We start from the raw sequence: 25745 nt of genomic DNA, 5'->3' as shown, positions 1-25745 counted from the left end.
CTGAGCTGGGGTATTTGCATGAAGTGATCTGATTGGCTGACGCTTCCGTTGGCGCTTGAAAAGTTAATAATTTCCCAACTTCTGCAGCAAGCAATGCCACTTAAGCAGCACCGTCGGGTCCACAATGCAGTTCGGTAACGCCTGACATCACCCATTCAAAGTGAATGGGAAGCATTGACGCTGACGCCCCGTGTGAATGGGGCACTACTCATTTTTGAAGGACATCCTGGGAATTTTAACAACCTCAGAGACGACCTCGGTTTGAAGTCTCATTTGAAAGATGGCGCTCACTGAGCAGTATAGAGTCCCCCTCACTATACTGGAGCATTAGGACCCACACAGACCACAGGTTGAGTGCCCCCTGCTGGTCTCACTAACACCACTTCCAACAGCAACCTAGCTTTCCCATGTGGTCTCCCATCCAGGTACTGACCGGGTGCAGCCCTGCTTAGCTTCAAAGGGTGACCATGTGAGAGTTGCAAAGAGCTAGCTGCTGACGATTCATTTATAGTTTGTTTTTAATATATTACACAACTTACATTAATTTTTATTTAATAATAAATCTTATAAAACATTACAAATCAAAAATTATCCACATGTATTTTAATATATTTTATATATTACATAACTGATATTATTGTTTGTTTTATTGTTTATATTTTGTATCTTATATATTTATGATTATTGTTTTAAATATTAAAACTAATCATTCATACATTATATCTTAAGGCTGATTTATACTTCTGCATCGAGTAATCGACGTGACCCACGGCGCATGCCTTACGTGTAAGCGTGCATTTATACTTCTGCGTGCTGTTTGTGTTGCTCTGCAATAACACTTCCTAAACACTAGCTGACAGTAGATGTTTATATTCCTCTGTGTCGAGTTTCTTCGTAAGGGGATTTGTTTCTTCTGAATGTAATGTTCTATATTAATGTACAAGTAGCTTAAACTCACTCATTCCGAGGCGGGAATGGGCGGACGAGCAACAACTTTAATCATAAGGTAAACACAAAACAAAACTTTCCAACTGGAGCTTCTTCATGGAACTCGACACTTATAAACACTCGCTCCAACTGGCTCGCGGCTCTCAGCACCCTTCACCACTACCAAGCTGACCAATCACAGAGCTTGAGCTACGTGTCTTTGCGATGTGTAATTACACTTTTTGAGAGGTGCGTGTCAGCATCAGCTATGGTGAGGGCTCTGCAGAACATGAAGAGGGTTGGGGAGTGGCGAAAGAAAGTGAAGAGTGGGGCGGGGCGTGGGTGCGTGTGAGGAGGGGTATCAGTAAAATAAGGTGCCGGATACGATTTCAGAGGTGCCAGATCCAGATCCACAAATTAGACCCTGGTGAACACAAAACAAAAGTTTCCATCTGGAGCTCCTTTACTGGAGTCGACACTAGCTCTACCGGGCTAGGCGACAGTGCGAAGGCAGCACCAGACCATCCACATGCGCTTGACGCAGAAGTATAAATCAGCCTTTAATCAGCCTTTAGAGAGAGAGAGCAAACACACACTTCTAAATGAATCATTGTAAATATTCTGATTATTATTATTCATTATTATGGTTTTATCCTAAAATGTTTAATGTGGTCTGTTAAATTGACAGTTTTTAATTATTATTATTGTTATTATTATTATAAGTATTATTATTATTATTATTATTATTATTATTATTATTATAAGTATTATTAATATTATTATAAGTATTATTATTATTATTATTATAAGTATTATTATTATAAGTATTATTATTATTATTATTATTATTATTATTATTATAAGTATTATTATTATTATTATTATTATTATTATAATTATTATAAGTATTATTGTTATTATTATTATTATTATTATTATAAGTATTTTTATTATTATTATTATTATTTTTATTATAAGTATTATTATTATTATTATTATTATTATTATTATTATTATTAGTTAACTACTACTATTGACTGTATTTTCTATGATTTTATACATACTGTATTTATAATTTTTTAATGTAAACCTTATTAATGCTTTGGCAATACATTTGTAGCAATTTATTATGCCAATAAAGCAATTTTTGAATTTGAGAAAGAGGCAGAGGATTGAAAGATTTGACTGATTTTTAAAATGTGCATAAGACCAAGCATAAGACAAGACAAGACACAAAAAAAAGTCTGAGACCTGCAGGGTGGAGACGACCTCATCGCCGACGTTCTTGACGGTCACCGTGTGCCTCCACATGTCCGGGTTGATCATGTGCGACTGCTTCTCCTTCTCCACCTCCTTCTCCCACCTCACCATGATGGGCTTCTCACCGTGGGCCTTGCAGCTCATCTCGATCTTCTCTCCCTTTGTGGCCAGCGAGTTATTGGGATACGATGTGATCATGGCGGGAACTGAGCGACACAACAGAAAAAAGGCGTCATGAAGACAAGAGCCAACACTGCTGCTAACAAGCCGTTTGGGAAATCTGTCAAATGTGATGTCACAGACCCCACACTGACCGACAAACACTGCCATATTAGCATACACTGTAAATGTGATTCATGTTTTTTTCTGTTTATGCCAGGGGTCACCAAACTTGTTCCTTGAGGGCCAGTTTCCTGCAGATTTTAGCTCCAACCTGAATCAAGCACACCCGAACGAGCTAATCAAGGTCTTACTAAGTATACTTGAAACACCCAGCCAGGCGTGTTGAAGGCAAGTTGGAGCTAAACCCTGCAGGGACACCGGCCCTCCAGGACCGAGACTGGTGACCCCTTGTTAATGGTTTTGAATTGCATTATGGGACCTTAATCTTTCCTCCAACAACTTTTAACCTTGAAAAGTCAGACAAAGTGACTTTTATGAACATTTTTGATAGTTTGTGATATATTGTCTGGGTTGGTGTTATGTATTATAGTACAAAAACTAGTGACAGGAAGTTCAAATCATTTTACTGACCTGGACCTTTGACTCTGAGTTCAGTGTGGTGAACGAATCTTTTTTCCCAGAGTCATTTTGTTCATTTTGCCAAAATATTATTAAAATGTTACGAGTTGCTTCCAAACTCATCTACAACTACACCAAATGTTGATCACACTACAAAGAAGTCAGAACTAGAATGCTATAAGAAAGAGAAAATAATCATGTATTGTTTACCAGGTCTTTTGTCTATGATTAGCTCAGCTCACCTCTTCTGACAGGTCTTTAAATATGAGGGGTTCGCTCACATCACACTGACAGTCCCATAAGCTTAACCAATGCACACACCCAGTCAACATATTTCATTTGGCCCAGATCTGGCCCAAATCAACAGCTAAGATGTGGCCCAGATCAGTTAGTGTTCGCCGGCCCAGAACTAGCCCACATCTTTTTTAGCCAGAACTGAACCAAAGTAGTGCCACAACTCCACCAAGCTTGAGCCAAGTAATACATTTTTATGTGGCCCAGATATGGGCCTTGTATATAAGATTGAGCTGAATTGATTGATGATTAATTTACCTTTCGAGTTTTTGAGTCATTCGTTCATCACGTGACTGCATGTAAAGAGATGACTCAAACTCGTGGACTCAAAGGGATCAAATCTTTTTCTGGCTGTAAATGGATATGATTGGCTTCTGTCTTTCACATGATGAACAAATGATTCAGAGTCGAATAAATTAATCGAGTTGGGTTTGGATCTTTTTCTTGAACGCATCGACGTCGATGCTGTACATCACCAAATATGTAGTTCCAGATACGGTAAAATGTGAACGCGCTTTCCCTTTAGACACTAAGAGCGCGGGGGATCATGGGACTGATCATAATGCATATAGATGATGATCACTGACAGATGGAGATTTGGCTGAAGGGAATAAAGGGTTAAAGTTCATTTTTACAACAACACAGTATAGCCAACCTAGAGCTGTGTTTGTTCCTGTCATTTTTCTGATGATTGATACAAAAACCTACGCTGCAAAGCGGGATTCGCCGGCCATTCGTTATTAAAGGAAGGAGCAGCAGAGACTATTGTGTATGGGACTTTGTCAGACTTTGACAGGGACTTTGTCAGTAACTTTTACAGTTCAAATGGACCAGTTTATTCTTCCTCCGGATCATAACATGTAAATGTAATTAATACGGTTGCCTCATTTTGTGCAGCTTGCAATATATGTGTTTAATTGTGTGTTATAAGTTGTAATCGCCTTGTAATCACTTATCTTTTATAGATCAGTGCTTGAACTGGATCTCTCATGTTAAACCTTTATGGCTATTCACATATTGTGTCCAAAACCAAAAATATTGTGTGTTTCTTCTTGTACCGATTTAAATGCGTTTCTGAACTTGCTATCCTCTACCGTTTGTTGCTATATGGCCACCATCAGCTGTTCCTACACACATGTGCGGCACGGTCTGGATTAATACTGCATGTGTGTCATTATTTTTACTTGGGTTAGGATTAAGAGTAGAGTAATATCTGGTGTTTAACTGCATTGCTTTAATGCACTCCTGCACTGGGCTCTCACATACTGGCCGCTACTTCATAGCCGTGGTGGGCATTTCTCTTTGTCTTGTGCTGAATCCAGTTGAGCAATCACAACAGACTGGGTCATCAGACCAATCAGCGCAGACTTGTGTGAATAAAAGTGTTTTTTGACCTTGCACTCATATCAGCATGTTGTTGGAGACCCCAAAACTAAATGATGACCTTTTATAATGCAAAATAGGGGGGTCTTTAAAAAAAAGGAAAGATAACACTTCTGTCTAAAGACACATAACTCTTGTCTGTCTCTTGCGAATACATCTGCATTATAGTTATATTGTTAGTGCAATAAATGCCAGAAAATATCATCATATAGTTTTAAATCCATTTTGCCTTTGCTTGTCCCATTCCAAAACTATACCTAACTAAATAAACTATTAAATAAATTGAATTTGTCAGTAGTATTGCTGGGTGTTCCGGTTTCCCCCACAGTCCAAAGATATGCGCTATAGGTAAATTGAGTAAACAAATTTAGCCATAGTGTATGTGTGCGTGCGTGAATGAGAGAGTGAATGGGTGTTTCCCAGTACTGGGTTGCGGCTAGGGAGCATTCGCTGCATAAAACATATGCGGAAATAGTTAGCGGTTCATTCCACTGTGGTGACCCCTGATAAATAAGAGACTAAGATGAAGGAAAATGAATTAATGAGTAGTATTGCTAATCCCGAGGTTTAGTTGTTCAAAGCAGAGATGTCAAACTCCGCCCAGTTCTGAAAAGGGGGCGGAGTTTAACAGCTCATCAGCATTTAAAGAAATAAAAACACAATATTAGCTATTTTTTCTTACTCAAAGAACATGACCATTTTCAACATGCATTTATAAATCTTCAGGGTATTTTGAGCTTTAGCTTTAGACGTATTACGGAGACTCCAGAGGATAGTATCATATCTTGTGAAATGGTGAAATATGTGTCCTTTAATTCAAGTGCCATGTAACATTTTGCAGCAGCATGAGTCTGAATGCTTTACTATTGCAGACAAGGTAAATGTTTTACAGCTGCATGATAAAAAATGAGTGAATGTGCTGCTCTATGCAGACGTACTGTTATTATTCCTCTCTCATACACACACTCATAGGCAGAGCGGGTATATGTGCGAGCGCCGGTACAGCGTCTGATGTGATTGAGTGTGTCAGGTTGAAAGTCCCGACCGTTTACATGTCATCTCTTATTCAGTCGAACAATTCTCAGCTCAGCAGCACAAAAAATCTAAGAAAAAAATACTTTTGATGACAGCATTTTATATTGGTGATTTCCATATATGAGTTTCTGAAAATCTTACATGTTTTATTTTTACATTTACTATTGATTTTTAAAATCCTATTGTTATCGTTCTTTAATCAAGTAACATTATCAGATGCTGCACGTCTAACATGTAAAAATAAATTCGGAATATTCATTCATTCACTTTCCTTCGGCTTAGTCCTTTTATTCATCAGGAGAATGAACCGCCAACTTATCCAGCATATGTTTTACGCAGCGGATGCCCTTCCAGCTGCAACCCAGCACTGGGAAACACTCATACACTCTCACATTCATACACACACTCACACACTATGGCCAATTTTCTTTATCCACATCACCTATAAAGTATGTCAGAATTGTAGAAAGTCTTACATTTTTAGATTTAAAAATAAATAAATAATCAAATTATATATTTTTTTCACAATCAATTTTGTAAGTAATAATAATAAAATTGATTTAAAAATGTAAATCCTAATGTTATATTATTAAATCTATATTATATTATATCTATATATTATATTATGTCTAACATATATAAATAAAGGCCACACGGTGGCATAGTGGGTATCGCTGTCGCCTCACAGCAAGAAGGTCACTGGTTCGAGCCTTGGTTCGGTTCAATTTGGTATGCTTTTATGGCCGTTTCCACTGTCAAAAGGCGTACCGAACCGAACCATAACGTACCATATTTTGGCACCCTTTCAAAGGGTACCAAACACGAGAAAGGATACCAAAAGGCAGAGCTAGACATGCAGCTGAAGGCTATTGGTTTACAGAGATACGTCATTCGCTTGCGCAACAAGCCCAAATGAAAACAAAAGGGCAGCCATGTTTAAAATACACACACAGCCGAGAGATCTTTTACAGTGTAAATATATATATACATATAATAACGAGCCATGGTCGACCCAGGCTCCAAAAAACTTTGTCGTCGTTTTGATGAACAGCCACAAAGCCAAGAAGAAGAGCAGATTTACCCTGTGCTCCTGTAGTTTTTTACGAGCCAGTCTGAAGTGCGAGCAGTTTCACTTTCTTGCTTGCACTCGCAGCACGTCTAACATTATATCTGAACTAACAAACTTCTTGAGCTGATGATAATAACCTGCGCTTGATTATTGACGTGCTTTTGAAACCCGATCCTGTCAGACACTGACAAACGCGAGAGTGAAGCGCGAAAAAACGAAGGAGAAGCCGGAAAAAAAGGAGCACATTATTTTTCAGCAAACATGAACAAAATGCCATGTATAACTATTATCTTCACCTTTTGGACTAATATGAACTGGGAATTATGGAATTACTCTCTAACAGAGGCTACATGTGCTGCTGAAGACTGTGGGCTATATTTTGTGTTGTTTTTCAACCTAAATAAGGACTAAATGTATGATGTGTGTAGTTATTCTGTAGTTGGTAACATATCAGAGACTGTAAGGGGCTGTATGTGTTTATATATGTTCATTTATTTATTCATTTAATATAATTACAGACGTTACAGTAGGCTATTTCGCACTGTCATTGATCAGCAGTTATAATCAAATCCTGTTCATAGAAAAGTTAGTAATAAACATTTATGTGTGTAAAGTATTTATGTGTATACAGCATCTGTTTCGTGAGAAGAGCTTCTCATATGATATGTAAGTGACCCGTACAGCTTTATTGTAGACATTTCCTCGAGCGAGAATGATGCGACTGAAACTTTCTGTCATACACCATGCCCACCATAAGGGTGGTGGAAACGCAAGCCTGATAAAGGTGACCCGTACCGACCCAAACTATACCGTACTGTACCAGTTAGTGGAAACGAGCCATTACATAACCCTAACCCCAGCCCTTTCCATCCACGCTCAACTATTTTTTTGCAGCTTGTTTAAACTACTTATTTATAATGAGCGGAATCAACACAATTCTTAAGCCTTTTTGGGACAAATTAATTGTTTTATGTTCAATCCACTTAAATTTGTAACAAACAATTAAGTTAAATTAATCTATTTGTGTTGGGACAACACAAAGAAATCTTCCGGAACCCTTCACTTTTGCAATCCACCCTGTTAGCATTTCATCAGTAAACACACGTGTGAGTCTCTCAAACTTAATAGAGTTGATCAGAGACGCCAAACTGAATCTGCAGCTGAAAGAAAGTGGCGGCGTTGTGTTTCTCCACTGGGCGTTATGTGATTATCCCCGATAAAACACTCCAGAGGGAAGTGTGTTGGAGGATCAGCCCAATCCTCCCTCAGGCCGTGAGCTGTCTTCATCACCGCTGGATAATTGCCGTGTTGATGTATTTCTTTAATATCCAGCAGAATCATAAGCAACTGAAAGCGGAGGTGCTTAATTCCTCTCCGGAGATCCAGACGGTTGCTGGGCAGGAACCGGTGATTTACGGCTCCTCTGATTGATTCGGGCCTCGTTCCACTCATTCATTTAGCGCTCGTAAATGGACAGGAATGATCCGTGTTTGGCGGCCTTGCAAGTTTTTTTTTTTTTTGCATGTGTCACCAACACGCACATTTGCACAAATCTCTCTGGGTTGATGTTTGCGTTCCCTGGTCTATCAGGGCCACCGAAGTGAGATCCCACACCTCGAGAGACGCTGGAGATTCAGCAGTGTTTTTCCGAGAGGAAGATCAGCTTCACGTTCACTTTTAAGGCAAACTGAATCTGAGTTCACTGTATTTTTGTGCAATATATCACATGCAAATTGCATCACTGAGAGAGAGCAAATATGCAGATAAGTTGCACTGGTGTGAACAATTTCACTGTAAAATGGCCTTTAATACACAAGTGTACTACATGTACTATACTGCAAATGTGTCTTTTAAGTTCCCTTCAGATATGCTGAACACTTGAATGTATTTTAAGAACAAAAAAAAAGAGAAACATATAAGTATGAAGCAAACATAAATTATGACTGACTGTGAACAACATGGCGGCATGGTGGCTCAGTGGTTAGCACTGTTGCCTTACAGTAAGAAGGTCGTTGGTTTGAGTCTTGGCTGGGCCAGTTGGCAGTTATACAGTATATATATTATATATTTGCACATTACATATATAACATACAAATCCATGTTAATATTTTACATATGTGACAGTTCAAAATGACCACTACCACTGAATGTGACGTCGCCGCAGGACAAAGGGATTATTAAAATGTTTTATACAATATATATATATATATATATATATATATATATATATATATATATATATAGATAGATAGATAGATAGATAGATAGATAGATAGATAGATAGATAGATAGATAGATAGATAGATAGATATTTGGAGTCATTATTAGCCCTCCTTTGAATTTCTTTTTCTTTTTAAAATATTTTCCAAATGATGTGTAACAGAGCAAGGAAATGTTCACAGTATGTCTGATAATATTTTTTCTTCTGGAGAAAGTCTTATTTGTTTTATTTCTGCTACAATAAAAGCGTTTTTTAAATTTTTAAAAAGCATTTTAAGGTCAAAATTATTAGCGCCTTTAAGCTATTTTTTGATAGTCTACAGAGCAAATCATCAGTATACGATAACTTGCCTAATTACTCTGATCTGCCTAGATAACCTACAGTAATTAACCTAGTTAAGCCTTTAAATGTCACTTTAGTTGTATAGAAGTGTCTTGAAAAATATCTAGTCAAATATTATTTACTGTCATCATGGCAAAGATAAAATAAATCAGTTATTAGAAATGAGTTATTAAAACTATTATGTTTAGATATGTGTTGAAAAAAAATAATCTCTCCATTAAACAGAAATTGGGGAATAAAATAAACTGGAGGGGCTAATAACTCTGTCTTCAACTGTATATATGTATATCAAAATTGTCATCAGATTTTTTTTCCAATCATTGGGATTTCAAATATATACATATATATATTTACATATACTGCTAAAAAAATAAAGGGAACACTTGGAGTTACATTATGTTGTTTAAGTGTTCCCTTTATTTTTTTGAGCAGTGTATATTAGTTATACTTTTATTTATATATATATATATATATTTGTATATATATATGTGTGTTTGTATATGGCTATACATTAGATTTCCTTATGGGCTTGGTGAAACCTAATTCCTGCTGGCACTTTAAGAGCAAAAAAGTGCTTTCAAAGTGCTGGAAGTGCTTGACTTGCATTTTATGAGTCATCAAAGACCAGAGTTTTGGCTTAAACTCTGGTGAGTAAATAAAAAAAATAATTTTTTGGATCAACTATGATTTTAGCATCCCATTCAACATCCACATAACTGAAAGCCTGTTACATTGAAATAAATAAATAAATAAATAAATAAATAAATAAGGCCACAGCGCATTTCAGATCCTGAGACTTTTAACAAGAGTACGATAATTTGTGATCTATGTTTGGGCATAATTCAATTACAGAAGCTTAACAAGAACGAAACATCACTTGTGTGAGTGAAACACACCATCGGCGGTTCTATCGTTAATGAGAACAGCTGCTCGTGACAGCTGCGCTATCAATCTTTGAGACAAATTAGTTTGTTTTCCTTTCTAAATCGTACGGGTTACACTGATTGTGAAGCACAGTATAAAAAAACAACATAAACAAGCTATAAAGAGAAAACTGATCAAAATTAAATACTTTTGTGCACCCTAATGTCAACATCAGTACCTCCAGTTCACATATATTGCAGTGTGATGGCAGTGTGATCCTGCTTTTCTAAGTTCAATTGGATTCATGTCAGGTGAATTTGTAGGCCAAGACATTAACACAAATTCATCTGCATAAGCTTTGAACCAGTCTTGGTGATCCTAGTGGTCTGGCATAATGTTCTGTCCTAGTGCCATTAATGAGTGACTTGGTGCATAGCAATATTCAGACACCTGTCAGCTGTGAGGGATTGTGCTGTTGTTAATGTATCCCATGAAAAACTGCCCATATAAAAGCACTGCAGTCGTGTCATGTAGTGATCCAGCCTTGATGATCTTGGGTCATTTCATGCATTGTTGGCAATGGTGTAAAGTTAGCACGAGGATAAACGCTCATCAGCTACAGAAGTTTGAGCTGTAACATTGCCCTGGTCACCACTGTTGTAGCTGCTGGTGATTTGTTGGACTGTGGCTCTACAGTTGCTGTTAACAAAGCTCAACAGTCTCCACTAACTTCTGGCATCAGTGATCAATGGCATACATACATACATCTGGACAACAGTGCATTGTCTTTCCTTCTATGCATTACAGATGGTTCTTACACAAAACTATACAATGCTTGGCATAATTGAGTACACCCCCTTTTGAAAAAGATTATCATTTCTCAGTGAATTTAGCCAATCATTTTGGTGCATTTAAACAGAACAGTTTTATTCATTAATTACATCCATTAAAATAAGAGTTTGGTAACATCTTAGAAATAGAAAGATAATAGAAAGATAATAGATTAAAATTCAAACAAGTTACTACAAAAAATAAATAAATAAACTACAAATTTTATTTTTATGTTTCTTTAGATTACTAGTTTATATATATATATATATATATATATATATATATATATATATATATATATATATATATATATATATATATATATATATATATATATATATATATATATATATAGTATATCCTATAATATTCTTCTTTTGGAGAAAGTCTTATTTGCTTTATTTCGGCTAGAAAAAAGCATTTTTTAAATCCTTTTATTTATTTTAGGGTCAAAATTATTAGCCCCTTTGAGCTATATTTTTTCGATATTTTTTTTTTCAAACCATTGCTATAAAATGACTTGACTAATTATTCTAACCAATAATAATTCTGTATATAATTCTCAATAATTCTGACTTCAACTAAATATATGTATATATATATATATGTGTGTGTGTGTGTGTGTGTGTGTGTGTGTGTGTGTATATATAAATATATATATATATATATATATATATATATATATATATATATATATATATATATATATATATATATATATATATATATATATATATATATATATACATACATACATATATAAAAGTCTGAGAAAATTGCTAATTTTAGAAGAAAATATTGAATGGCATTTAGAGGTTTTTGCATCTAAACTCTTCATATATATATGTGTATACATATATATACATATTTATATACACACACACACACATATATATATATATATATATATATATATATATATATATATATATATATATACATATATATATATATACATATATATATATACATATATATATATATATATATATATATATATATATATATATATATATATATATATATATATATGCAAACTATCTATGTGTGCACAGAGCTCATTTTTCTGCTGTGTGTCCTTGACGGGTGTGTGTGAATCTGCATCTCCTCAGGGAATCCTGACTCGCCCTCTCTCTCTCTCCCTCCCTCTCTCCCTCTCTCTCTCTCTCTCTCTCCCTCCTCCCAGGAGAGGCTGCCTGCATCTCCCTTTCACCTGGACATGTTTCCATGCCAACAGCTCCGTCCGGCCGGCTCTCCCTCAGCTGTCAATGGAGGACCAGAATAGAACAAACATCCACGATTGATTTCTAGAGGAGCGCAGTTACGAGCCCGAGCTCAATATCTCTCTCTGGGAGGATGACGCTGGTAATTCTGCGCCTTTTTAGAAATGAAGAAAGAAAAAATTGTGCAAGATGAAAGAAGAAAAAAAAATTGTGCAAGAGAAAAAGAAGGAGTGTGTTTGTTGAATGGATGGCTGGAGGGGTTTGTCAAACTAATCAGTTTAATTAGGTCACGAGGGGTCAGGATTGACAGTTTGCTTTGTACGGCTCTGTGACATTTGACCCTAAACTATCAATCCAAACATAAATCTTTGAATCGGAGACACGTTAGCCGCATGTTCAGCGCAGATACAGGGATATGATCCAGTTTCCCTGATGCAGACAAAAAAAAAAATGTCTCCAGAGCAAAATATAGGGCAGACTGGGGTGAAGTGTTACACTTTTACTAGTGAATAGGAAAAGCTGAATCTTAATATATACAGACATAGAATCTGAATCTATATATACAGTAGAATCCATCTTATATAATCAAACACGCACACAAAAAAATAAATGCAATTTAAAATATATGATTAATATACAGTGCATCCGGAAAGCATTCACAGCACTTCACTTTTTCCACATCTTTTAATGTTACAGCCTTATTCCAAAATGGATTCAATTTATTTATTTCCTTCAATTTCTATACTCAATACCCCATAATGACAGTGTGAAAAAAGAGTTTTTGAAATTGTTACAAATTTATTCAAAATAAAAAAGCTGAAAAATCACATGTACATCAGTATTGACAGCCTTTGACGTGAAGCTCTAAATTGAGCTCAGGTACATTCTGTTTCCACTGATCACTCTTGAGATGCTTCAGCAGCTTAACTGGAGTTCATCTGTGGTCAATTCAGTTGATTGGACATGATTTGAAAAGGCATACACCTGTCTATATAAGGTCCCAGGGTTGACAGTGCATGCCAAACCACAAACCAAGCATGAAGACAAAGGAATTGTCTCTAGACCTCTGAGACAGGATTGTCTCGAGGTACAAGGCTGGGGAAGATTACAGAAAAAGTTCTGCTGCTCTGAAAGTTCCAATGAGCACAGTGGCCTCCATCATCCGGAAGTGGAAGATGTTTGGAAACACCAGGACTCTTCTTAGAGTGATCGGGGGAGAAGAGCCTTAGGGAGGTGATCAATAACCCGATGGTCACTCTGTCTGAGCTCCAGCATTCTTCTTTGGAGAAAGGAGAACCTTACAGAAGGACAACCATCTGTGCAGCAATCCACCAATCAGGCCTGTATGGTAGAGTGGCCAGACAGAAGCCACTCCCCGTCTGGAATTTGCCAAAAGGCATCTGAAGGACTCTCAGACCATAAGAAACTAAATTCTCTGGTCTGATGAAATTGAACTCTTTGGAGTGAATACCAGGCGTTACGTTTGGAGAAAACCAGGCATCACTCATCACCAGGCTAATACCATCCCTACAGTGACGCATGGTGGTGGCAGGTTCATGCTGTGGGGATGTTTTTCAGCAGCAGGAACTTGAAGCCTAGTCAGGATAGAGGGAAAGATGAATGCAGCAATGTACAGAGACATCCTGAATGAAAACCTGCTTCAGAGCGCTCTTGACCTCAGACTGGGGCGACGATTCATCTTCCAGCAGGACAATGACCCAAAGCACACAACCAAAATATCAATGGAGTGGCCTCACAACAACTCTGTGAATGTCCTTGAGTGGCCCAGCCAAAGCCCAGACCTAAATGCTATTGAACATCTCTGGAGAGATCTGAAAATGGCTGTGCACCGACACTTCCCATCCAACCTGATAGAGCTTGAGAGGTACTGCGAAGAGGAATGGGCAAAAATTCCCAAAGACAGGTGTGCCAAGCTTGTGGCATCATATTTGAAAAGACTTGAGGCTGTAATTGCTGCCAAAGGTGCATCAACAAAGTATTGAGCAAAGGCTGTGAATACTGATGTACATGTGATTTTTCAGCTTTTTATTATTAATAAATTTGCAACAATTTCAAAAACTCTTTTTTTTCACATTGTCATTATGGGCTATTGTGTGTGGAATTTGGAGGAAGTAAATTAATTTAATCCATTTTGGAATAAGGCTGTAACATAAAAAAATGTGGAAAAAGTGAAGCGCTATGAATACTTTCCGGATGCACTGTATGTAAATGCTTGTAGTATTATTTTAAATATTTATTATTTAGCGTTATATTTATGGAAATGTATATTGTAAATATGACATACATTAATATGAAAAAATAATATGAAGTATGTATGAATATGATATGATGGTCAAGCACTGGTTGTGTATTTAATTATATTTAATGTTAGCCTTTTTAAATAAAAAGCAAAAAAACAAAAACAAAGCAATGGTAGGTTTCTGACCCATCAATGCCAATAAGCCATGTTTATTTTTCAGAGTGTATAACGGCAGTGATGCAGCAGAGAGCCTCGGCTCATGGCTGTGGTCCTGCAGGCGCTCTGAGGACACCCATCATCCCGTATCGCATCAGGGCCGTGGTGTGAGGGATGTAGGCCAAGACCCTGCGCCTCGATGCGCCGCCGGCAGATCACATGCATGTGTACAGCAGCCCACGATGCACTGGGGTAAACAGCGAGCGACTGGTTAAGTGGCGTTCAGTTCAGCCTGATCTCCTCCTTTACTGCACCATTGGGCTTTCCTGGAGAACAAGCTGCATCAAAGCAGCTGACCAATTAGAATGAAAGAGGGGCGGGATTATGGTAAAAGGCCTTTGATGGCATCCTCCTTTATGTTTTGAGTTTCTCTGCTGTTTGTTTTATCATTAGGATTTGCAGGAGCAGGAATCAGTGTGTAGGTTTGTGTATTTAAGCTCTTTATGGTCAAAGATAAATTGTGACCTGAGATTTTTCGGATTAATCTTTCGTTGCATTGGCACATTTCGTCACATTTACCTTAGTAAGACAGTTTATAAAATATTATACATTGTATATAAATTATATTGTGCAGACATCTTTTGAAAACTGGCAAAAATACAAGAAAAATAGCTTTAATTTTATATTATGTGTTCATATATGGCTATTTATATAAATTATTATTATAGTTTTGAATTGAGGAATAGGATTTGTGTATGTTTGAGTCTTGTTTTTAATACACAAATAGGATTTGTGTATTTTTGAGTCTTGTTTTTAATACACAAATAGGATTTGTGTATTTTTGAGTCTTGTTTTTAATATACAAATAGGATTTGTGTATTTTTGAGTCTTGTTTTTAATATACAAATAGGATTTGTGTATTTTTGAGTCATGTTTTTAATATACAAATAGGATTTGTGTATTTTTGAGTCATGTTTTTAATATACAAATAGGATTTGTGTATATTTGAGTCTTATTTTTAATATACAAATAGGATTTGTGTATGTTTGAGTCTTGTTTTTATATACAAATAGGATTTGTGTATATTTGAGTCTTATTTTTAATATACAAATAGGATTTGTGTATTTTTGAGTCATGTTTTTAATATACAAATAGGATTTGTGTATATTTGAGTCTTGTTTTTAATATACAAATAGGATTTGTGTATATTTGAGTCTTGTTTTTAATATACAAATAGGATTTGTGTATATTTGAGTCTTGTTTTTAATATACAAATAGGATTTGTGTATATTTGAGTCATGTTTTTAATATACAAATAGGATTTGTGTATATTTGAGTCTTGTTTTTAATATACAAATAGGATTTGTGTATATTTGAGTCATGTTTTTAATATACAAATAGGATTTGTGTATATTTGAGTCATGTTTTTAATATACAAATAGGATTTGTGTATATTTGAGTCTTATTTTTAATATACAAATAGGATTTGTGTATATTTGAGTCATGTTTTTAATATACAAATAGGATTTGTGTATATTTGAGTCTTGTTTTTAATATACAAATAGGATTTGTGTATATTTGAGTCATGTTTTTAATATACAAATAGGATTTGTGTATATTTGAGTCATGTTTTTAATATACAAATAGGATTTGTGTATATTTGAGTCTTATTTTTAATATACAAATAGGATTTGTGTATATTTGAGTCTTATTTTTAATATACAAATAGGATTTGTGTGTATTTGAGTCATGTTTTTAATATACAAATAGGATTTGTGTATATTTGAGTCTTGTTTTTAATATACAAATAGGATTTGTGTATATTTGAGTCATGTTTTTAATATACAAATAGGATTTGTGTATTTTTGAGTCATGTTTTTAATATACAAATAGGATTTGTGTATTTTTGAGTCTTGTTTTTAATATACAAATAGGATTTGTGTATATTTGAGTCTTGTTTTTAATATACAAATAGGATTTGTGTATATTTGAGTCTTATTTTTAATATACAAATAGGATTTGTGTATATTTGAGTCTTATTTTTAATATACAAATAGGATTTGTGTATATTTGAGTCATGTTTTTAATATACAAATAGGATTTGTGTATATTTGAGTCATGTTTTTAATATACAAATAGGATTTGTGTATATTTGAGTCATGTTTTTAATATACAAATAGGATTTGTGTATATTTGAGTCTTATTTTTAATATACAAATAGGATTTGTGTATATTTGAGTCTTGTTTTTAATATACAAATAGGATTTGTGTATTTTTGAGTCTTGTTTTTAATATACAAATAGGATTTGTGTATATTTGAGTCTTATTTTTAATATACAAATAGGATTTGTGTATATTTGAGTCTTGTTTTTAATATACAAATAGGGTTTGTGTATATTTGAGTCTTGTTTTTAATATACGGATTAGATTTCTGTATTTTTAAATCGGATTTGATTTGAGTATTTTTAAATTGTGTTTTAAATTGATAAATTGGTTTGTGTATTTTTGATTTGTGTTTTGAATTAACGAATTGGATTTTGTGTATTTTTGAGTGGTGTTTTGAATTGACGAATAGAATATATGTATTTACAGTAGGAGTCGTGTTTTGAATTGATGAGTAGAATATGTGTATTTAGGAATGGTGTTTTGAATTGACGTATTGGATTTGTGTATTTTGAATCATGTTTTGAATTGACGAATTGGATTTGTGTATTTTTGAGTTGTGTTTTAAATTGATGAATTGGATTTGTGTATTTTGAATCATGTTTTGAAATGACAAATTGCATTTGTGTATTTTTAAATCATGTTTTTAATTGAAAAATTTAATTTGTGTATTTTTAAATAATGTTTTTAATATACAAATAGGATTTGTGTATTTTTGAGTCATGTTTTTAATATACGGATTAGATTTCTGTATTTTAAAATCGTGTTTTTAAAATACGAATTGGATTTGAGTATTTTTAAATTGTGTTTTGAATTGATGAATTGGTTTGTGTATTTTTGAATCGTGTTTTGAATTAACGAATAGAATATGTGTATTTTTGAGTGGTGTTTTGAATTAACGGATTGGATTTTGTGTATTTTTGAGTGGTGTTTTGAATTGACAAATAGAATATATGTATTTAGGAGTCGTGTTTTGAATTGACAAATTGTATTTGTGTATTTTTGAGTGGTGTTTGAATTGACGAATAGGATATGTGTATTTAGGAATGGTGTTTTGAATTGACGAGTAGGATATGTGTATTTAGGAATGGTGTTTTAAATTGACGAATTGGATTTGTGTATTTTGAATCATGTTTTGAATTGATGAATTGCATTTGTGTATTTTTAAATTGTGTTTTGAATTGGCAAATTGGATTTTTGTAAACGTGAATTGTGCTGTGCATGTTTAAACTTCATTTCATAAATGATTTATTTTTGAGACTGATCTGGCTCCATATACTTCTGACATGATTTTTCACTCATGTAGCACGAATAAAGATCTTTTCTGAAATGGGCTGCAGTAGAAACTACACAACAGACATGGATCGTTTTCACTTTAAATCGCACTAGTGTAAAAGCAGCCCGAGGGAGACTCAAGTTACGACAGTGAAGCCACAACAAACAAGCACTGCAGCGTTTCACCTGTCGGCCCGATCGATCGCACATGTGTGTGTGTGTGTGTGTGTGTGTGTTTGCAGGATGAAGAAGAGCGGCTCTGCAGGGAAGCTCCTGCTGTGTGCTGATAAGAGTAGGGTGTGAAAATAAGCCTCTCTAACATCACACTCTGATCAAATGAAAACGCCGCTGCACAGGCAGACAGGGAACAGTCGGATAATCCCACATTAAAACAGTTCATTTAGCTGCTGTGTCACATGCTGAAGGAAAACACTGGCAAATCACAAGCATTTTACTGTTCAATTGAGTCACATGGGTGTGAGAAGATTTTACTGTGTTTTATAGAAATGTCTTTGGTGAGACATGGTTAATGATGAAACATACACATCCTAGTTTAGGCTTTTATTATATATAGTTCAAATTATTTATAACAATATTTGTAATTATAGGTACTAATTATAGTTATAATAATATCATATTATTTAAATCTAATTATATATAATATGTTCATTCATTCATTTATTCATTTTCATTTAGCTTAGTCCCTTATTTATCAGGGGTCGCCACAGCGAAATGAACCGCCAACTATTCCAGCATATGTTTTATACAGCGGATGCCCTTCCAGCCGCCACCAAAAGAGTACTAAATAAGGCTATCATGATTGTCAATGATGAGAGACATCCTTTATCAAACACCTTCCAATTGCTACCATCAGGTTGTCAATTTTGTGTAAGAAATAGAAAAAATTATAATTTATTCCCCAAGAAATAAAGTTTTTAAATTCCTCCTCCCTCAGTTGATGGCTAGTAGACTGGATATTTATTAAGAGTAGGGGTTCCATGTCTTTAAATGCTTTATATATATTATAGGTGGGTATAGATAAACTGTTTTAATCTAGATTAATCTCACTGTAATCTTGGTATTAATCTAGATTAAAATGGCTTATTTGAATTCTGCCGAAGGCATACAGATTTCAGAATGTGCTACCCGAAAAATGACTAAAAGTAAGTCTTTGAGAAAGGGTTTCTCAAGCCAGGTGGCGCAATAGAGCAGGGGCTCCTGTTTCCAAAATGCATCACAAACTGCTTGAGAAACTGTTCTACTTTGATAATTGGTGAAGAAAATAAAATATGTTTAATAACATGTACTTGTGTTAACTGTTTATTCAGTTAAACATGAATTTTGAACTGTGGGCCTACATAAGCTCGAAACAGCGACTTTTGATCACTTTAATCCGACTAAAGTCATAACTGAACTAAAAAGTGGATTTAAGACATGTGGAGTATGCATATATTAGTGGCCTTATTGAAGTAAACACCGTGATCAAACTATTACCGACAGATCCACACACACGGCTGTCAGTAAAGGACCGTGCACACACACACACACACACATTGCGAAATGCGGATTTTTTTTCTTTCCGTTTCGTGTGCGTTATTAAATTCCATAACACTTTCAGCAGTCCTTAATCCTTATTTGCGTCTAATACCCCAGTTTGTCACGGGTGCATGAATGAAATGTTCATGAGTGAATGTGAAACTGCCGAACTGCAGTTAAAGTCACCCAAAATTACAGGAAACTCTTACATAAAAGCACTTCACGTAAACGCCTTAATTATATTATTGTCTATAAAGGCAAATAACTAGACTACAGATGTCTATGTAAACGTAGTCAGTAGTGTATATACAGCATATATATATATAATAATAAACTAGTAATCTAAAGAAACATAAAAATAAAATTTGTAGTTGGTTTATTTATTTATTTTTTGTAGTAACTTGTTAGAATTTTAATGTTTTATCTTTCTATTTCTAAGATGTTACCAAACTCTTATTTCAATGGATATAATTGATTAATAAAACTGTTCTGTTTAAATACACCAAAATGATTGGCTAATTTCACTGAATAATCATTTTCAAAAGGGGGTGTACTCAATTATGCCAAGCATTGTATAGTTTTGTGTAAGAACCATCATGCCAAATGTGAAATGTCAGAAGTCAAATGAAATTTCCCTATGGGGACAAGTTAACTAACTAACTAACCCAGTACTGGGAAACATTTACACTCATAACACTGCAGCCAATTTTAAATAATATGTTCTTATATTTAATTAATTATTCTTATATGAATGTAAAGTTCTTATATTTAAGTAATTAACATATCATAATATATTATATAATACATTAATATATAATATATGTTATTATTATTATGGAATACCATTAAAAAGGTTGGTGTCAGTATTTTTATATAATATAATATAATATAATGTAATATAATATAATATAATATAATATAATATAATATAATATAATATAATATAATATAATATAATATAATATAATGTAATATAATATAATATAATATAATGATATAATATAATATAATATGATATAATATAATATAATATAATATAATGTAATATAATATAATATAATATAATATAATGATATAATATAATATAATATAATATAATATAACATAATATAATATAATGTAATATAATATAATATAATATAATATAATATAATATAATGTAATGTAATGTAATGTAATGTAATATAATATAATATAATATAATATAATATAATGTAGTATAATATAATATAATATAATATAATATAATATAATATAATATAATATAATATAATATAATATAATATAATATAATATAATATAATATAATATAATATAATATGATAAAAGTTCTATTAAATCATTTTTAAATAAAAATTCTGTTTAAAAATCAAATAATTCATATAAAAAATATACATTTTAGTAAATATAAAACAAACAATGAAATAAATATAGTATAATAATATTATAACACAATAAACACCATTTTTTCGATATATTAAAATACTAATAATTGGCAAAACTAATCAACCGTTGACCTCTAATATGCATCTAATATAACACACATACGCATAGACACACACATGTATATGTATATTCACTTATTTTCCTTTAGCTTCACTTATTTATCAGGGGTCACCACAGCAGAATGAACTGCCAATTATTCCAGCATATGTTTTACGCAGCGAATACCCTTCCAGGTGCAACCCATCACTGGGAAACACCCATACACACTTACATTCACACACACACACACACACACACACACACACACACACACACACACACACACACACACACACTATACACTACGGCCAACGACAACATTTCGGTTAAATAATTTTTTAAATAAAATTTCTATAAATCAAAGAATTTATATTAAATTAAATATAAATTTGAATAAATATAATAATATATATAGTATAATAATATTTAAATACAACAAACACCATTTTTTGAATGTTCAAGACTATTAACTGGCAAACCCGATCAATCATTGACCTCTAATATGCATATACAGTAATATACCAGAACAAATGTTAGCATTGTACATACTATTACTGTATATATTGTAGTTAAACATGGTCCAAATGTTTACGGACTTTAAAAAGTAATATAATGTCATCTTATATCATAAAAGTCATATTATGGATGTAAAGGGGTTGTGTCGATCTTTAAATAAACCCATTTGTTTCTGTTCTATAATATAGATGCCATCATGACGCATTTCCAGAAAATAATCTGAAGTAATACCTACTTCTCTCTTCCTCTGTGTACTGTATGTGTGGTAACAGAGTGTAACAGAGAGTGGGTGGAAACAGAAACACACACACACACACATTAAGCACATTGAACGCACACGCTTTTCCACATGTCAGCTCCTACTGGAGTTCACAGTGTAATGAGGGGGAAAAAGGTTTTTGGCTACTCGTGGATAAACACCCACACGAGTCTGAAGCAGACAAAGAGACTTCACTACAGAAACAATCTCACCTGACACACAATACACTCTTCTTCAAGCTCTAGATTTACTATAATGTTGCATAAAGTATCTCTAATCCCTCAAAAAAAAAAAAAAAAAACCCTGCAGTTTCATTGGGGTCCGAGTAAATCAAGATCAAGTGCAGAAACCAAATGGTTACTGGTTTATGCCCCTAAAGTCTCTTCTATTGTAGTTATTGTACTTACTTGTATATTGTATTGATAGTTCCTTCAAAAGTGTTCATTTACTGACAGTTGTGTGTTGTCTGTGTGTTTTATTGACCCTCAAAGTAGCCAATGATTTATATTTTATGAATGTTTCAGCTAAAAATCTCCTCTAATGTTCCACTGAGTAAGAAATCACCTTGTTAAAATCATCTTGGAGAGTTTGTAGAGTGAGAAAATAAACAGTGCGTTTTCATTTTTGTGTGAACTACCCCTTAAACCCAAGCCTTTACATTCCAGCCTGTGAAGGACAGATGTTTCTCAATGTATACCTTTTAAAGTGCCTGTATTATTACTTTTCAATGTTCCTAATTTTGCTTTGAAAGACACATATAGTAGATTTACATCCATTCATGGTGAAAAAAAAACACAACAACAACAACAACACTATTCAACAACACTATAATCTCATTATATACATTGTAGCATCCACTTTTCAGTTGGTTCAAGGATCCACATTCTTTAAACTCCGTCTTTCTCATGGCCCTAGTCTTCTCTGATTGGTCAGATGCTTGGAACAGTCTGTTGTGATTGGTTGATCATTTGCAATATTACAAAACACTCCATACGTGAATTTCAGCTCTTTCTCAACATTTGTAAATACAGAAATATAACCTGTTCGGTTTTACCATATTAATTCAGTCCCCTCATACATTGGAAAAATGTGGTAAAGGGATAGTTCACCCAAAAATGAAAATCACCACATCATTTATTTACTCTCCCTCCAGAGTTTCTTTCCTCTGCTGAACACAAAAGAAGATATGCTGAAGAATGCTGAATGCCATCATCTACCATAGTGAGAAATAAATAACTAATGGAAGTAAATGGCTCTAAGCAACCAACATTTTTCAAAACATCTTCTTTGGTGTTCAACAGAAAAAAGAAACTCAATGCAACAAATGAAAGGTCAGTAATGCCCTGTTTCCACTGAGTGATATGGCACGGTACAGTTCGGTACGCTTTTATGGCCGTTTCCACTTTTAAAACGTACCAAAAAAGCAAACTATACTGTACCATTTTTTGGGTACCTTTTCCAAAGGGTACCTAGCACAACAAAAGTGTACCAAAAGACGGAGCTAGACACTATAAGTTTACAGAGATACATCACTTATGCATACACAAGCAGGTGAATGAAAACAAAGGAACCGCCATGTTGTAAATACACAGCAGAGCTCAAACAAACCTTGTCGTCGTCTTGATGAACAGCCACAAAAGCAAGAGTCAGAGCAGAATCTGCCGTGTGTCCTGTTGTCATTTACAAGGTCTATATTTTTATAATAACGAACTTCTTGAGCTGATGATAATAACATGCACGTGGTCATTGAAGCACTTTTGACATCCGATCCTTTCAGAAACGGACAAACGTGAGAGTGAAGCACGAAAAAACAAAGGAGAAGCCGGAAAAACAAAGTAAATGGTTCTTTCAGCAACCTAAAACATGAACAAACTGCCATGTTTAACTACTATTATCACCTTTTGGACTATTATGAACTCTGAATGACAGAATCACTTTCTAACAAAGGGTACATGTGCTGGTGAAGATTAAAGACACAGATGAGAGGTTTGCACTGACTGTGGGCTATATACTGTATGTCGTGTTGTTTTTGAACCCAAATAAGGACTAAATGTATGTTGTGTGTAGTTTTTCTGTAATTGGTAACATATCAGAGACTGTAAGAGTCTGTATGTGTTCATATATGTTGCATTTATTTGTTTATTTTATCGCAGACGTTACAGGCTGTTTCGCACTATTATTGATCTGGAGTTATAATCAAATCATGTTCATAGAAAGGTTAGTGATGAACATTTATACACAAGTATTTATGCATATAAAGCCTCTGTTTTGTGAAAAGTGCTTGTCATATGATATGTGAACGACCCGTATGGCTTTACTGTAGACATTTCCTCCAGCGAGAATGACGTCATCTGAAACTGATATACACTATGAACAGCAGCTACGCTAATTATTCTGTTTATTCTCCATTTCTACCTGGGGATACTCTTACCGAGGTCCTCAGACTATGCAGAGTCACTGATTCGATTCAAGACCAACGACGAGATGATCCCAAGGTTTCCATATCCTGGACCAGGCCGTATCCTGAGCTGCTACTGTGATGGTCATGGAAGAGTGGAGAACATGAGACTGATTCCTGTGACGCTCCAGAGACAGACGAGTCTTCGCTGAGGCCAGCTTCCAGCCTCTGCCACTGAGACTGCAGCTCTGCACAAGATCTTTGGCCAGCGGAGAAATTAAAATGGTCGTGCCCAACTGAGTCTGGTTTCTCTCAAGGTTTTTTTTCTTCACTTCCGCCATTAGTGAAGTTTTTTTTCCCTCTCCGCTGTCGCCACTGGCTTGCATGGTTCAGGATCTATAGAGCTGCGCATCGTTGGATTTGCTCTTTATTAGTTGGACTCTCTGTAGTGATTATTAAACCACACTGAACTGAGCTAAACTGAACTGAACTTAAACACTACAAATTGAACTACACTGTTCCTATTTACTATGACTTTTTATGTGAAGCTGCTTTGACACAATCTACAGTGTATAAGTGCTATACAAATAAAGGTGAATTGAATTGAATTGAATTGAATTGAAAAACTTTCTGTCATACACCACGCCCACCAAAACGGTACCATTGGTAACCTTTGGCAGTGAAGACACAAGCCTGGTAAAGGTGACCCATAGCTAACCATACTGTACTGTATCACTGTGGAAAAGGGCCATAAATGATGGCAGATTTTCATTTTTGGTTAAACTTCCCCTTTAAATAGATTTGCTTTCGCAGTGCATAAAACAGAGACAAAAACTCAAACCAAACTCATCCAGTCTCAGATACAAATACAGTGTTTGATTGCAGTGCTTCCCACCCAGGTATATTAACGGCCGCCCAAGTATATTTAGAGACTTTTTTTAATTGTTATTATCATCCATTTTACATTGTTTTGTATCCGCCAAATATAAACAAACATCCGCGAGCGATTAAGCAGTGAAAAATCTTCTCTCCTTTACCTGTTTCATACTGCTCATTCGGTGTGTGTGAGAACTGTCAACACTCACATGCTCTGCAGACCCACAGAGACCTGATCTTTTTTGCGTCCGGCTGGATTTTCTAACTCTACTAAAATGTCCGGGATTTGGTTTTGCTTTTGTTTTCTAAACTGTCGTTAATTTTATGCGCACAGCCGCGAGAGCGAGAGAGATATTAAATAATTAACTCTTTAATCTAAACAACTCAGATGAACTTTACTAAATACTCGGAAAGGACCAAATTCAATCTAAATTGGCTGCAGAATATTTGCACACCATTAGAAATGGGTAATCAACTCATTTGCCTCATTTAAATAGGTTTTATTCTTGTAATTATTATAATTTTAAGAGATTTTGTCTGTTTTATTCATTTTTTCTGTCATTTATTTCTCATTTGCTGTATATTTTATTAATTTGATGATGTCAATATATTACATATTTAATACATCTAA

General features: G+C 34.4%; 1 protein-coding gene across 2 annotated transcripts in view; it reads right to left on the bottom strand.

Moving 5' to 3' along the window:
- Positions 1–25745, bottom strand: part of dscama (Down syndrome cell adhesion molecule a) — a 227980-nt gene that overhangs the window by 62440 nt on the left and 139795 nt on the right. For both annotated transcript variants that reach the window (XM_056466399.1, XM_056466400.1), the window contains exon 12: positions 2179–2393. In XM_056466399.1, the coding sequence (XP_056322374.1) occupies positions 2179–2393 (215 nt within the window). The remainder of the gene's footprint in view (positions 1–2178; positions 2394–25745) is intronic.

Source organism: Danio aesculapii, chromosome 10 (genome assembly GCF_903798145.1).
Source record: "Danio aesculapii chromosome 10, fDanAes4.1, whole genome shotgun sequence".
NCBI classification, from domain to species: Eukaryota; Metazoa; Chordata; class Actinopteri; order Cypriniformes; family Danionidae; genus Danio; species Danio aesculapii.
The sequence above is the reverse complement of the archived record's forward strand: the minus strand, read 5'-3'. Positions and strand labels throughout refer to the sequence as shown.